This window comes from Nicotiana attenuata, unplaced genomic scaffold (genome assembly GCF_001879085.1).
Source record: "Nicotiana attenuata strain UT unplaced genomic scaffold, NIATTr2, whole genome shotgun sequence".
NCBI classification, from domain to species: Eukaryota; Viridiplantae; Streptophyta; class Magnoliopsida; order Solanales; family Solanaceae; genus Nicotiana; species Nicotiana attenuata.
Genome location: NW_017672206.1, coordinates 89,827 through 100,975, shown reverse-complemented (window position 1 = coordinate 100,975; position 11,149 = coordinate 89,827). Strand labels below are relative to the sequence as shown.

Sequence of the window (11,149 nt, the reverse complement as noted above, 5' to 3'; positions counted from 1 at the left end):
ATTCCGACAGTTTTGTTTTTGTTCAAGTAGTAATAAGATACTTATCATATTTACATAACACCAGTTGGTGCAAATTGACACCCTTTGGCATAGACTTCAGTGGACCTGAATTCTCCAGGTTTCAACATCTCCACCTTGGCTATTTGTTAAGATAGATCATGCACCAGATAAATGACCCAATTACTCTGCACTCAGTGATTTTTTTTTCATAAGTAGGAGAGCTCTTTTTGTCAAAAACGAGTGGATAAAGCATACAACCACAAACAAGGGATGATTAGTCTCAAACAGATATTCTTTTTTCTTAATGTTACAAGTAGATTGCTGCATCAATAAACACAAAACTGATCATGGCTGAAGTTTAGCACTTTAATAATGAGCAAGATGTTCCACTATGGCAAGTAGAAACATCGACGCTTAGTTAAAGATACAAAGCATCTGTACTATACACAACTGGTTCAACATTGCAAGAAGCAAATGTATTCCTTAAGTACCTCTAAGTTCTACAGGATGTTTCAGAATGATGAAAACCAAAATACAGGATACAAACCAAAGATTTGAACCAAGAATTGTTCAATGATAGTGCAAGGGAAGAAAACAGTACAATCAACAATTAGGAAAATGGCTAATGGGGTACAATGAAACATGCAAATAAAAAGGTTAAGCTACAAAGGGAAAAAGTCAGGTCTTCTTTCATGCTATGAATAATATAGCCAGAGATGCAAATCACCTGCATATGAAAATTAAGCAAAATCAGCAAAGTTAAAATATTTCACTCACAAAATTAAATATGATATTAATTGTATCAATTGAAATTGTGATAATTATGACCCACCAGAAAGCAAATATTACAATGAGGGTTAACCAAGTGATCTTGAAAAGCTTTTCAAGTTTTAGGGAAAAATTCTCTAGGCTCCTCCTGGAAACTGTTGTAACTTGAACATAGTTTGAACCATGTTTAATCCTGTAGGGATGGTTAAGTGTCCCACACACTGGGAGGAAAATCAATTCTCTTACAGGAGATGCCCTAAATTAAAGGTGGGATTATAATCTCAACCACAAAATATTTCGTATCCTAGCAAGATGAATCTTGTGGTTTTCCAAAACATGGCAATGCGATTTGACAACACAACACAAACAAATAAATGCCATCACTATTAACGTCTTACTCATGCGTCTTAACATCAGCAAAGAACTCATTTCCTTTCCCTCTTACGTTTATTCTTATTGTAAAATGTATTAGGCTACAGTAAATAAAGGTCATGATTCCTATCCAACCTCCCAACACCAAATATGGTGGTTAAGTTAAGCAATTTGGAGGCAGCATCTACTCACTTATAACTATGTAATTAGTTGTATGTCTTACATTTTATCTTAGACTTTTTTTATAGTGGTGATGTCCAATCATACCTCGACCATTCCGCAAGGTACTTGCTATCTCTAACGGATAACTGTGCTACCAATGCAAGCAGATGGAACGAAATCATCAAGCATTCTTTGCTTTGCTAGGATTTGAACCCTAGTATACGGTGGTTTTCATCCCACTTCATCGACCACTAGAACATACTTTTATGTGCTTAAAAGTTATATTTGACTTGAGTATAATCTATACAGTTTGTTTTATTGTGGAGTTTGGACCAACTTGTGAGCACCTCGACTATAATCTATGCAAATTATAAAGGATTACCAATAGTGTTTACGTGTAACTCAATTGGTCAATCATAGAGCCTCTAATAACTTTTCTTTTTAAAAGTGCAATTTAAGGGATCTTCTACAGAAGTACAGAACAGTGGTTATATCCTTCTAATTCCAGTTTTGATCCTTATCCCTACTTCTTATATTTTTGTTATTTCAAATGCATTTTTTCGACTCATCAAAGCTAAACCAAACATCATTAATGCGCCCAACCCCAGTGAGTGGTTAGCAAGCCGATTATTAATCACTTAAATGAGTTACTTCTCACGGCTGTTACTTGATTAAAAAAAAATTGATAAGGTTGTGACTTAATAAAACAAGACCAAAGGATTGTAAGTTCACCAACAACCTCCAGATTTGCATTTAGTTTCATTGGAAAAACCAACTCAAGTATCATATTTACTCTCTCAGAGTCTCAGCCTACTACCGAGGATACATACATATTTAGAGAAAAACACTTTCTCAAATTCTCTCCTTCCCTAACCTGTATCAAGTAGCTCCCCCCCCCCCCCCTCTCCATGTTTATATAGAAACCCTCAAATTTAACCATTCTGCTCTCCTGAAAATATCAAGAAGTCTATGCACCTAGAGGTGTGAATCTCTTCATAATAAACTAAAAACTTCCCAAGCAAGAGCATCTTTGATGTTTTTTAAAATTTATGGCATATCAAAAGGAAGTTATATCAAAAAACTTTTGAGCCTCTTCAACCTAAACCTGATCAACTACTATCTTGCAAGACCCATATACGCCTTCTCTAACTCACCATAATCATACGTATGTACAGGGAAGCTAAGAGAAAACCATTCCACCATACAAAGGGGCACGAGCCTTGTGCCCTTTTTGTTTAATGAAGTAGGTGTTATCATTAAAAAGGCATCAAGAAGATGCATAAGGGAACAGAGGTTACAAAGAGAGATGACTGTTAACTCTGTTAATACAAAAAAAAAAAAAAAAAAAAAAAAAAGCTATGCTAGGATCAAAGAGCTAACAAAGTCCAAAAAATAAAGCCTTGTGCCTTTACTGTCACTTCAAATCCATGTTCTAGTTCAATCAACCAAGTACTACCATTTTGCTCCAAATCCTGGATACAGATCTAAAAGGAATCACTAGTTCCAGAAGGAAAACAGAGAGATGCTGGACAAGACACAATTCTTTCCATCTTCTACGACTCTCCACTTCACTGTGCAACAGAAACTAGTATTATGATTTCCTTTGAAGTTACTGATCTGGAAGACCAAAGACCTGTAAAACCTGTGGCAGTAAAGTGCATTGCAAGTAGGTTGCACTCTTGACGTTTCCTTAGCATTCACAAGTAAAAAATGAACTTGCAAAAATACTAAGGAGAACCATGCAACTCACAAGTGAAGCTTCAACATTCACATATTCCCTCTTCACTAAAATGCATAACCTTAAAAGATTCAAGTAGATGCCATTTAAAGTTATTGTTCTTCTTTTTTTTTTTTAAAAAAAAGTTGTAGTTCCCTTAACGTCCACATACAACATATTAAATTGCAAATGTATTAAGGAGACAAAGACACATGAGTTGCAGGACAACCATGCAGCTCATAGGATGAAGCCTCCTCACATGCTAACTTTTCCCTCTTCACTAATATGTAAAACTTCAAAAAAACCAAACCGATGCATACTATCTAAAGTTGTTCTCTTAATGTTCCCGCACAACAAAAGAAGCTGCATATGTTTAAGGACAACGTCATTCTAGGTTCATTTCGCAACATCACATGAGCAGAAGGATAACGATGCAACTCTTAAGATGAAGCTCATCTCTCCATTTTCCAACTTGACTAAAATGAATAACCTCGAGAGATCCAAATTGATGCTTATCATTAAAAGTTAGCCATATTCTCATTCGCTCAAAACGCACAAGAAGGCTATCCCAAAATCACCCATCTATCCACCTCTTTCATTTTAAACAATGCCCAATATTAGAAAGGAATACTTAAGGAATTAACTAATAAGTTTGGCTCCATACTTAAGCAATCAACTACTAACTTTGGCTCCCAAAGATTTTTGACACAAAATATGTTTCAACATGAAATATTAGTACTAAACAAGTGGCCATTGACAACTTGCACCTCATAGTTCAAAAGACCTATGATCAAGATAAGTTTAGTTCAGGCTCATCTAGTTGTCACACTCTTCTTTCAGGATACGGGTAGTCTCGGAGCTAGCCTGCGTGCTTCTTGACTATTCTACCAAGTACATGCATCCTCTATCCAGCACAAGTACGGTAACACTTATTTCCTCTATCTTTTTGCTTTCCGGATATGGAAGTGCGGAGTAGGTACCAGCACAACAACAAAGGTCTTAATAATCCGAATATAACATCGATTCTAATCATCGAAGATATCATTATTATGTTTTGTATTTCTTCATATACAATAATGTGAAGCACGAACCTTAACGAGTACTATAATTGTTGAATTTACACAAACTGTTATACATAACCCACGCAAACAACATGAATACCAAGCTTAAACAAAATATCGGAACAAATGCAAGTATAAAACTTTCAGGGGGGTTTTCATCAAATGCTAAAAGATAGAAGGACTCACATGCAAAAATCACTTGGCAACCATCCTAGCAATGAAATCCTCATACCGGATCTTCCCATCGGATCCAACATCAACTTCTCGGATCCACTCATCAAATTCCGCAGGCTCAAGCTTCTCCCCAATACTCGTTAAAATATGCTTTAGATCCGAAACGACGACGAAACCAGTGCCGTCTTTATCAAGGACCTTGAACGCATCGCGCAATTGGCGATCAAATGGCTCCGGTTTTAGGTGTTTTGACATGAGGTCTAAAAATCTGTTGAAATCGAACGGCGCGGTGAGTTTTTCCTCGGCGATTATTGATTTAAGTTGGGCTTGGGTCGGGTTACCACCGAGTGATCTCATGAGGATCCCTAGCTCCGATGGAGCGATTTTGCCGTCGCCGTCGGTGTCAAAGAGAGTGAATGCCTCCTTCATGGAGGATATTTGATCGTTGCTCAGATCTTTCACCATTGCAATTCGCCTTCTCTCTCTCCTCTTGTATTTCTCTTCCTCTATTGAGATTTTGTCTGACGAAATGGGAATTCAAATTTGTGGTTATATAAAACTTGAGGGGCGTTTCACTCATTTTTGAAAGTTATATAAAATAATTCCGAGGACTAGCAGTAACCGAAATAGGAGGGTATAGCCAGTTTTCGGACTGGTCATTCAAAAATAACCAGCATTTACCAAGTCGATAAAAAATAGCCACTATTTTGCTGCAGCAGAGACCGGTCCAGCATAATATACTGGAGTTCGGTGCACCTGTGTATGAACTCCAGCATATTCTGCTGAACCAGTATACTTGGCTGGCTCCAGTATAATATACTGGAGACTGGAGCACCGGTGCTCCAAACTTCAGTATATTATGCTGGACCGGTATACTTGCTGGAACTTCGGTATATTATGCTGGAGTTCTAGTGTACTTATGCTGGAACTCCGTCATATTATGCTGGAGTTCCAGCATACTTATCTTGGAACTCCAGTATAATATGCTGGAGTTCAAGTATACTTATGCTGGAACTCCAGCATAATATGCTGGCGTACTTTTCGGGTTTTGAACAGTGTTTTCGCTCAGATTTATCTTTACTGAAAAGTGGCTAAATATCGATTACTTTTGAAACTGGGCTATTTTTGAACGACCAGTTGTAAATCTGACTATTTTTGAATTTCACCCATAAAAATATTAGTATGATATTGGTTTGTTTATTTTCACGTTCATGCATTTTACGAAATTGGAGAATGTCCTTTTATTCAAGCTGTGGGAAATGCTTCTTTTTGACGGATCAAGATCTTGAGGGTGTTTGGATTGGCTTATTTTAAGTGCTTATTGGCTTTTAAACGCTTTTTTAGTTTATGTGGTATTTGGCAATGATAAAAAATGCTTAAAAGCACCTACTTTTAGGCATATAAAGTACAAAAATAAGCCAAAAGCCAAAAGTTGGGTATTACCAACTTATGGCTTTTGGCTTTTAACTTATAAGCTACTTTTTATAAGTGAATCTAAATACCCTCCTTCTCATGAAATTAAAGATATTATATCAATACTAAAAATATTAAAATCTTGAAAACAAAATGCAAAAGCCAAAGCATTGAATCTTGTAAATAAATGTGAATTCGTGCACAAAATATAGACAGTAGGTGGAAGGAAAATAAAACATTTTCCCTGGAAGCGAAATGCAAAGTCAAAACATTTGCATGATATAGAACAGCCATTTTAGAGAAACTTCCATCGTAGAAAGGGCAACAAGCACTTGTAACTAAATGAGCTTTCTTAGAGGTTAAAAGCCATAGTTAGGTTTTCAATTCCAACAAAGGTTGAATAACAGCAGTATTGGAGTCCATCTGCTTGCACTACTTATTATCAAAATTCAGTCAATGTTTGTATCTACAAAGAAAAAGCCAATAGAATTGAATTGACTTCTCAAGCATACCAACAGACTAATGACTGCTCTACATATACTGAAAGCTTTTAATTAACAATCAATTTCGTCTAAAGTTGGCATCAAACTTGTATGACACTTCTACAAATATGTTCTCTGAAGGACAAATGTAAGCCTCCTCTCCTCAAAGCTATACTCTATCTTCTCCTCCACAGGAATCTTTTCAGCTAGCTTCGAATCATACGGTAGAACAACAGCTGGACCAGGTGTTGCTGTCTGCATCGGAACAGAAACAGTTGATGGAGTAGAAGGCACAGGAATTGGCATTGCTCTAGCAGGAGTTCTGTTCTCTTCTTCAACAGTAGAAATTGTCTTTACAGGAGTGGAGAACGGTGTAGTATGGTTACTTAGCAGGGTTTTCACCACCGTCTCATTCTGTTTTCTGTTCACATCTCCCAATATATTTGTTGCATTGGTCTTCGGAGAATCTGTGGTAGAAATGGGTGAGAAAGGCTTCCGCATCATTGTTGTGTCTACTTCTGAACCATTCAATGCACTGATGGGGTGCTTTTTTGAAGGAAGTTCATCAATACCCAAACCTCCTCTTCTCCCTAAGCAAAGAAGCATAACCAAATTAAATTGATAAAGGGTCAGTACACCAATAATTCTTTAATAAGATATAAGAAAGCTAATTAGAATTCACAAACAACGTATGATTACCTGCTGATCTTTCTGCAAATCCATCATCCTTAGGATGATTAAATTGGTCAAGCTGATGAAAGAGCTCAGACTTCTTTGCTTGACGTGAGTTTGGGGTAGCTTTAGTGGAATGTGGGAGTTCGGTTTTACAAGTTTGCTGTATTGTTCCTCCAAGCGAAAGCCTTCTATTGCTTGGAGTACCACCACATGACAATTTAGGACCTTTTTTGGCACTTTGATTCTTCATAGGGCTGGGTTTAGAGCCATAGCGAGCCTCTTGTTCTGCCATTAACTGTCCCTGAAGTTTCTTCTGGTCCTGAGATAAGATGAATCACGTGCAGGTTATAGCTTTCTATGATAGCACAGATTTAAAGTCAACATAAATCCAGTTGAGAGTTCATACCCTCTGCCTCTTACGTTCTAGCTCCTTTTCTTCCCGCAAGATGATATACTCTTCAAGCATAGAGAGAACACGAATCTAACAAAAAGAAACAAACAATTTCGGAAGATTTACATGTATGAAACCTTAGACCTGAATATTTTCATATCTTAAAGTGCAAGCTGGGGAATGCATACACCATCATAAGTGAATATAGTTCCTCTTTCATTCTCCCATGCTTTTGTTTTTGATGCCAATGCCTCCACCATTGCTGTTGAACAACATTTTAATGGATTTGATCGTTATTAACATTGTTTGACAACGAGAAGGTCATCTTTCACCACTGAGATATTGTCATCTAACCTTGTTGTGAAACAAATAAGCATTAACAAGGACAAGGTATGTAAGAAGAACCTGGAATCTTATTAACCAAGGCACGAGCTTTCTCAGCACGCTTCAGAGTAAGGTGGGTGCCTCGTCCAGCATTGTAGCGGTTTTCATCCTAGACAAGAAATCAAGATAATGAATAAGCATATAAGACATACTTCATGGAACATGTCAATGCTAGTTGAAAGCAAAATCAACCCTGTTATACTCCTCAAGCCAACACTCCTCCTCACATGCAGCAATCCATTTCTCGACTTTGTCTAGAATGTCTTTTCTGCTAAAAGCTTCCTCTTTAGCTTGAGCTATTTGGAGCTCAATTTGCTCAAGGACAGAAGCAGCATTGACAGCTCCTTTTCAGAGATATGAACAAAGAAGAGCATAAAAATTAATCTCATAACAAGGACATAGTAAACAATTGGGTTTCTTTTTTATACTTGAGCACAACTTAAATACCAGATTCAATAGCCTCAATGGCTATACTCATTGCGCTGTCTGAATCAGCAACAATATGTGTTTTCCTATAGATCTCCTCTAGTTCTGACCTCTTCTTCAAAACAAGCTCCTTCAATTTGCTTGCTTTCAGTTCTTCCAAACGGGACACTTCTCCCTCAACCTTGATAGTTAAGGGGACATTATTATCAGGCCCGAAGTACAATTTCAAAGTCAAGCAGAAGAAGCACCAGCAGCATTGGAAACTAACAGTTACAATAATTTCAAAGATTCTATAACTTACATGAGCAATGAATTCCACAGACAACATGTCAGGCTCTGTTATCTCATGCTCTTTGGCAGCTATCTTACAAGTAACATTCTGAAATATCTTTTGTTCTTCAATGGGTGTATCCATCAAATTCCATAGTTCCAACATGGATGTAGTAAGATCTTGTAGCTGCAAAAACCAGAAGGTCATCAATGTCTACAGAGTGAAACAAAATGGCAAGCAACACAAGAATAATTTACTCATCTGCATACCTGCTGCATCCTTTGTAACTTAACTTCTTGTAGTCTTTGTATTGCAGCTGCTAAATTTTGTATGGTATCATTACTAATGTTCTTAATTTCTTCTGATTCGCCTAGACTTGGATCCACCTCACTTATAGTATGTTTGAAATCCATGCCAAGAACCGAGCATAGTGAGTTCAAAGTACCTAGGTGATCCAGAACCTGCTTCAAGCGTTCACTCTGCCAAAAAAGAGTAATAGTTTAAGCCAAAGGGCAGGGACAGAGAACAATTGGCCTTGGTGCTGTAGAGCAGCTGTTAACCTTTTCTTTTTGAAGTGAATGCAGTTCTGTATGCAATTCTTCGAGCTTTCGTAATGATAAATCACTTTCATCCACAACCATGCTTGTAGAAGTAAACCTAAAGATTTCATTCTTAATCTTATGTATCTGCTCCGCAACTTCAATGAATTGATTCTTTCTGTCAGATTTCCTCTTCTGCATCTCCTCTAGTGCTGGAACAATGGCTCTAAGTTCCATCTTCAAACCTCCTTTGTTCTGATCAGACTGAATAAAAGAGATTCATTATAAAATCTCCATACCTGATCTTGTGAAAGGAGGAAAAAAACATGTAAACCTTACTCTAAATCAATATATAGGGTATCCATTTTACAAATTTTTTCCCTAGAATATAAGAGGAGCCTGGAGGCTGCGCTTCATCTTAGTACTGTTGCAAGAATAAAACGAACCTGCACTAGCTTGGTATAATTTAATTTGGTATTTACAAATCAGGCAACTGCGATATGGCCATTTCATACAACAAGCCCACATATTGAAACTGTAAAGGTAATTAATTGGCTATGCCATTCCTAACCTGCTTAATGTGCACGGGGCGCTCCCCCATAGCAGAACAGATAGCTGCAAGCTCCGCTTCTGAATCAGCAATAGCCTGCCTTAGCTGAGCCCTGCTCCTGTTAGCTTGATCTACTTTTCTTCTATACACTTCCAAGCATTCTCGTTCAATCTCAAATAGCATTTTGTCCCTCTCAGTATCACACTCCCCAACTTCATCCCATATAATCTTTTAAAAAAAAGATGGAAAAAGGAGCAAGAACTTCCATCACGAAATGATCAAGAAGATAATAAATATGTAAAGAGTAAATAAATTACGAATATGTTAGTAGGCAATATATCCATAAAAATACTACCTGCAGTTCATGCAGCAACAACCCACATGTTGTTTCCATTTGCTGAAGCGGATCATTTTGAGGAGTTGACATCTCGGAGATATTTCAACTGCCAATTAAGAATAATTCTTACAATAGTATATCCGAATAAATGTTGTATAATCTTAAATCAGAGCTAGCGGTTTCACTAATCATCAACCGTAAGGTCGGTCATAAACAGTAAAAATTATTCTGATAAATAAGCAATCAAGAAAGTAACAAACTTTTAATGTCCTTCTGACGTCTATGCTTAAAAAATTGAGCAGTCCTAGTGCCCCACCGTTTTGCACCTAACATACAAATTCCACAAATTCAACTTTCCTAAATAAAGAATCCTCTTAAGACCCCACCTTCAATTCTCATACCCACAATTAACAGTTCAAATTTTAAGCTATAATCAACTCTATAGTCTAATCATCTGTAGAATTCTTAAGTCCTAGGATACAAATATTTTCTTTTTTAAATTTTATGACAGTAGTGTCTATGCCAGTTTGCAAGCACTTCGGCTACTCCACTGGGTAACTTCTAACTTAAACCAACAGAGGTACCTGGTAACTCTGCTCCAAAGCTTAGGCGGATGGAAAGAAATCACCTAGTATTTTTTCTCCGTAGGGGATTTGAAACCGAGACTTCATGGTTCACCTTCCACTTTGTTGGCTGCTAGGCCACGCCCTTGGGTGCTGCTAGGATATCAAATTTCTATTTTCTAACTTATTACACCTTAATTAAGTGCTCACTTGCACAAACTTGGATTAGATTAAAAGGGGTATTATAAGTGATTTCAAATGCTTAGATTTGAGATTGTCAAAATTTCAAACTAGCCGTTCGGATAATCAGAAGATATTTCAAAAGACTTGAAATTTACGAATTTCATCCCAAGTACCGAAAGCTCGTTAAAAATAATAGCATTACAATTTTTATCCTTTTCTTAATTGAAAATGCATATTAGCAACACATTTAACAAATAAAAAGTGCGTATAAACTGCTGCTCAATCGAAAATGATTGAATAACAAAACTCAGAAAGAGGATAACTTACGACTGTATATTTGGGCGGAGAAAGAGAAATTCCGAGGAGTTAGCACTACAGCAGCGAGAGATGGAAAGGAGAGAAGAGAGGTCAGCTTGTCCCAGCAAATAATTTGAAATTTGAAATATGGGGGTTTCCTGATTTGGCGTCCATTATATTAAAAGTGAAATAAATAACAAAGGATATTGTGGATCTGGGCTTGTGTCAGAAATCCACAAGTCCAAAATGCTTCCCATGCTATAGTCCTTGGAGCTGGGCCGACCCGAGCCCAATTGAATTTTTACACTACTGAGCTGACTTAGAGGGTGTTTGGCTAAGCTTAAACCAACTTATAAGCATTTTTCAGTTTATTTACGCATTTGG

General features: G+C 37.1%; 2 protein-coding genes across 2 annotated transcripts; both read right to left on the bottom strand.

Annotated features, from left to right (window-relative positions):
- Window positions 1-345: 345 nt before the first annotated feature.
- LOC109212318 (probable calcium-binding protein CML13) lies at window positions 346-4,811 on the bottom strand. Its single transcript, XM_019375947.1, has 2 exons — window positions 4,267-4,811; window positions 346-727 (listed from the first exon to the last, which is right to left on the bottom strand). The coding sequence occupies exon 1, from the start codon at window positions 4,717-4,719 to the stop codon at window positions 4,276-4,278; it is 444 nt and encodes a 147-aa protein (XP_019231492.1). The 5' UTR covers window positions 4,720-4,811; the 3' UTR covers window positions 346-727; window positions 4,267-4,275.
- A 1,213-nt stretch (window positions 4,812-6,024) lies between these two features.
- LOC109212319 (65-kDa microtubule-associated protein 3-like) lies at window positions 6,025-10,919 on the bottom strand. The gene is made up of 13 exons (XM_019375949.1): window positions 10,796-10,919; window positions 9,741-9,828; window positions 9,407-9,613; window positions 8,857-9,099; window positions 8,566-8,775; window positions 8,327-8,482; window positions 8,047-8,206; window positions 7,792-7,943; window positions 7,621-7,708; window positions 7,404-7,477; window positions 7,231-7,305; window positions 6,849-7,143; window positions 6,025-6,739 (listed from the first exon to the last, which is right to left on the bottom strand). Exons 2-13 carry the CDS (start codon window positions 9,810-9,812, stop codon window positions 6,270-6,272), a joined length of 2,202 nt encoding a protein of 733 aa, XP_019231494.1. The 5' UTR covers window positions 9,813-9,828; window positions 10,796-10,919; the 3' UTR covers window positions 6,025-6,269.
- Between the last annotated feature and the right edge of the window lie 230 nt (window positions 10,920-11,149).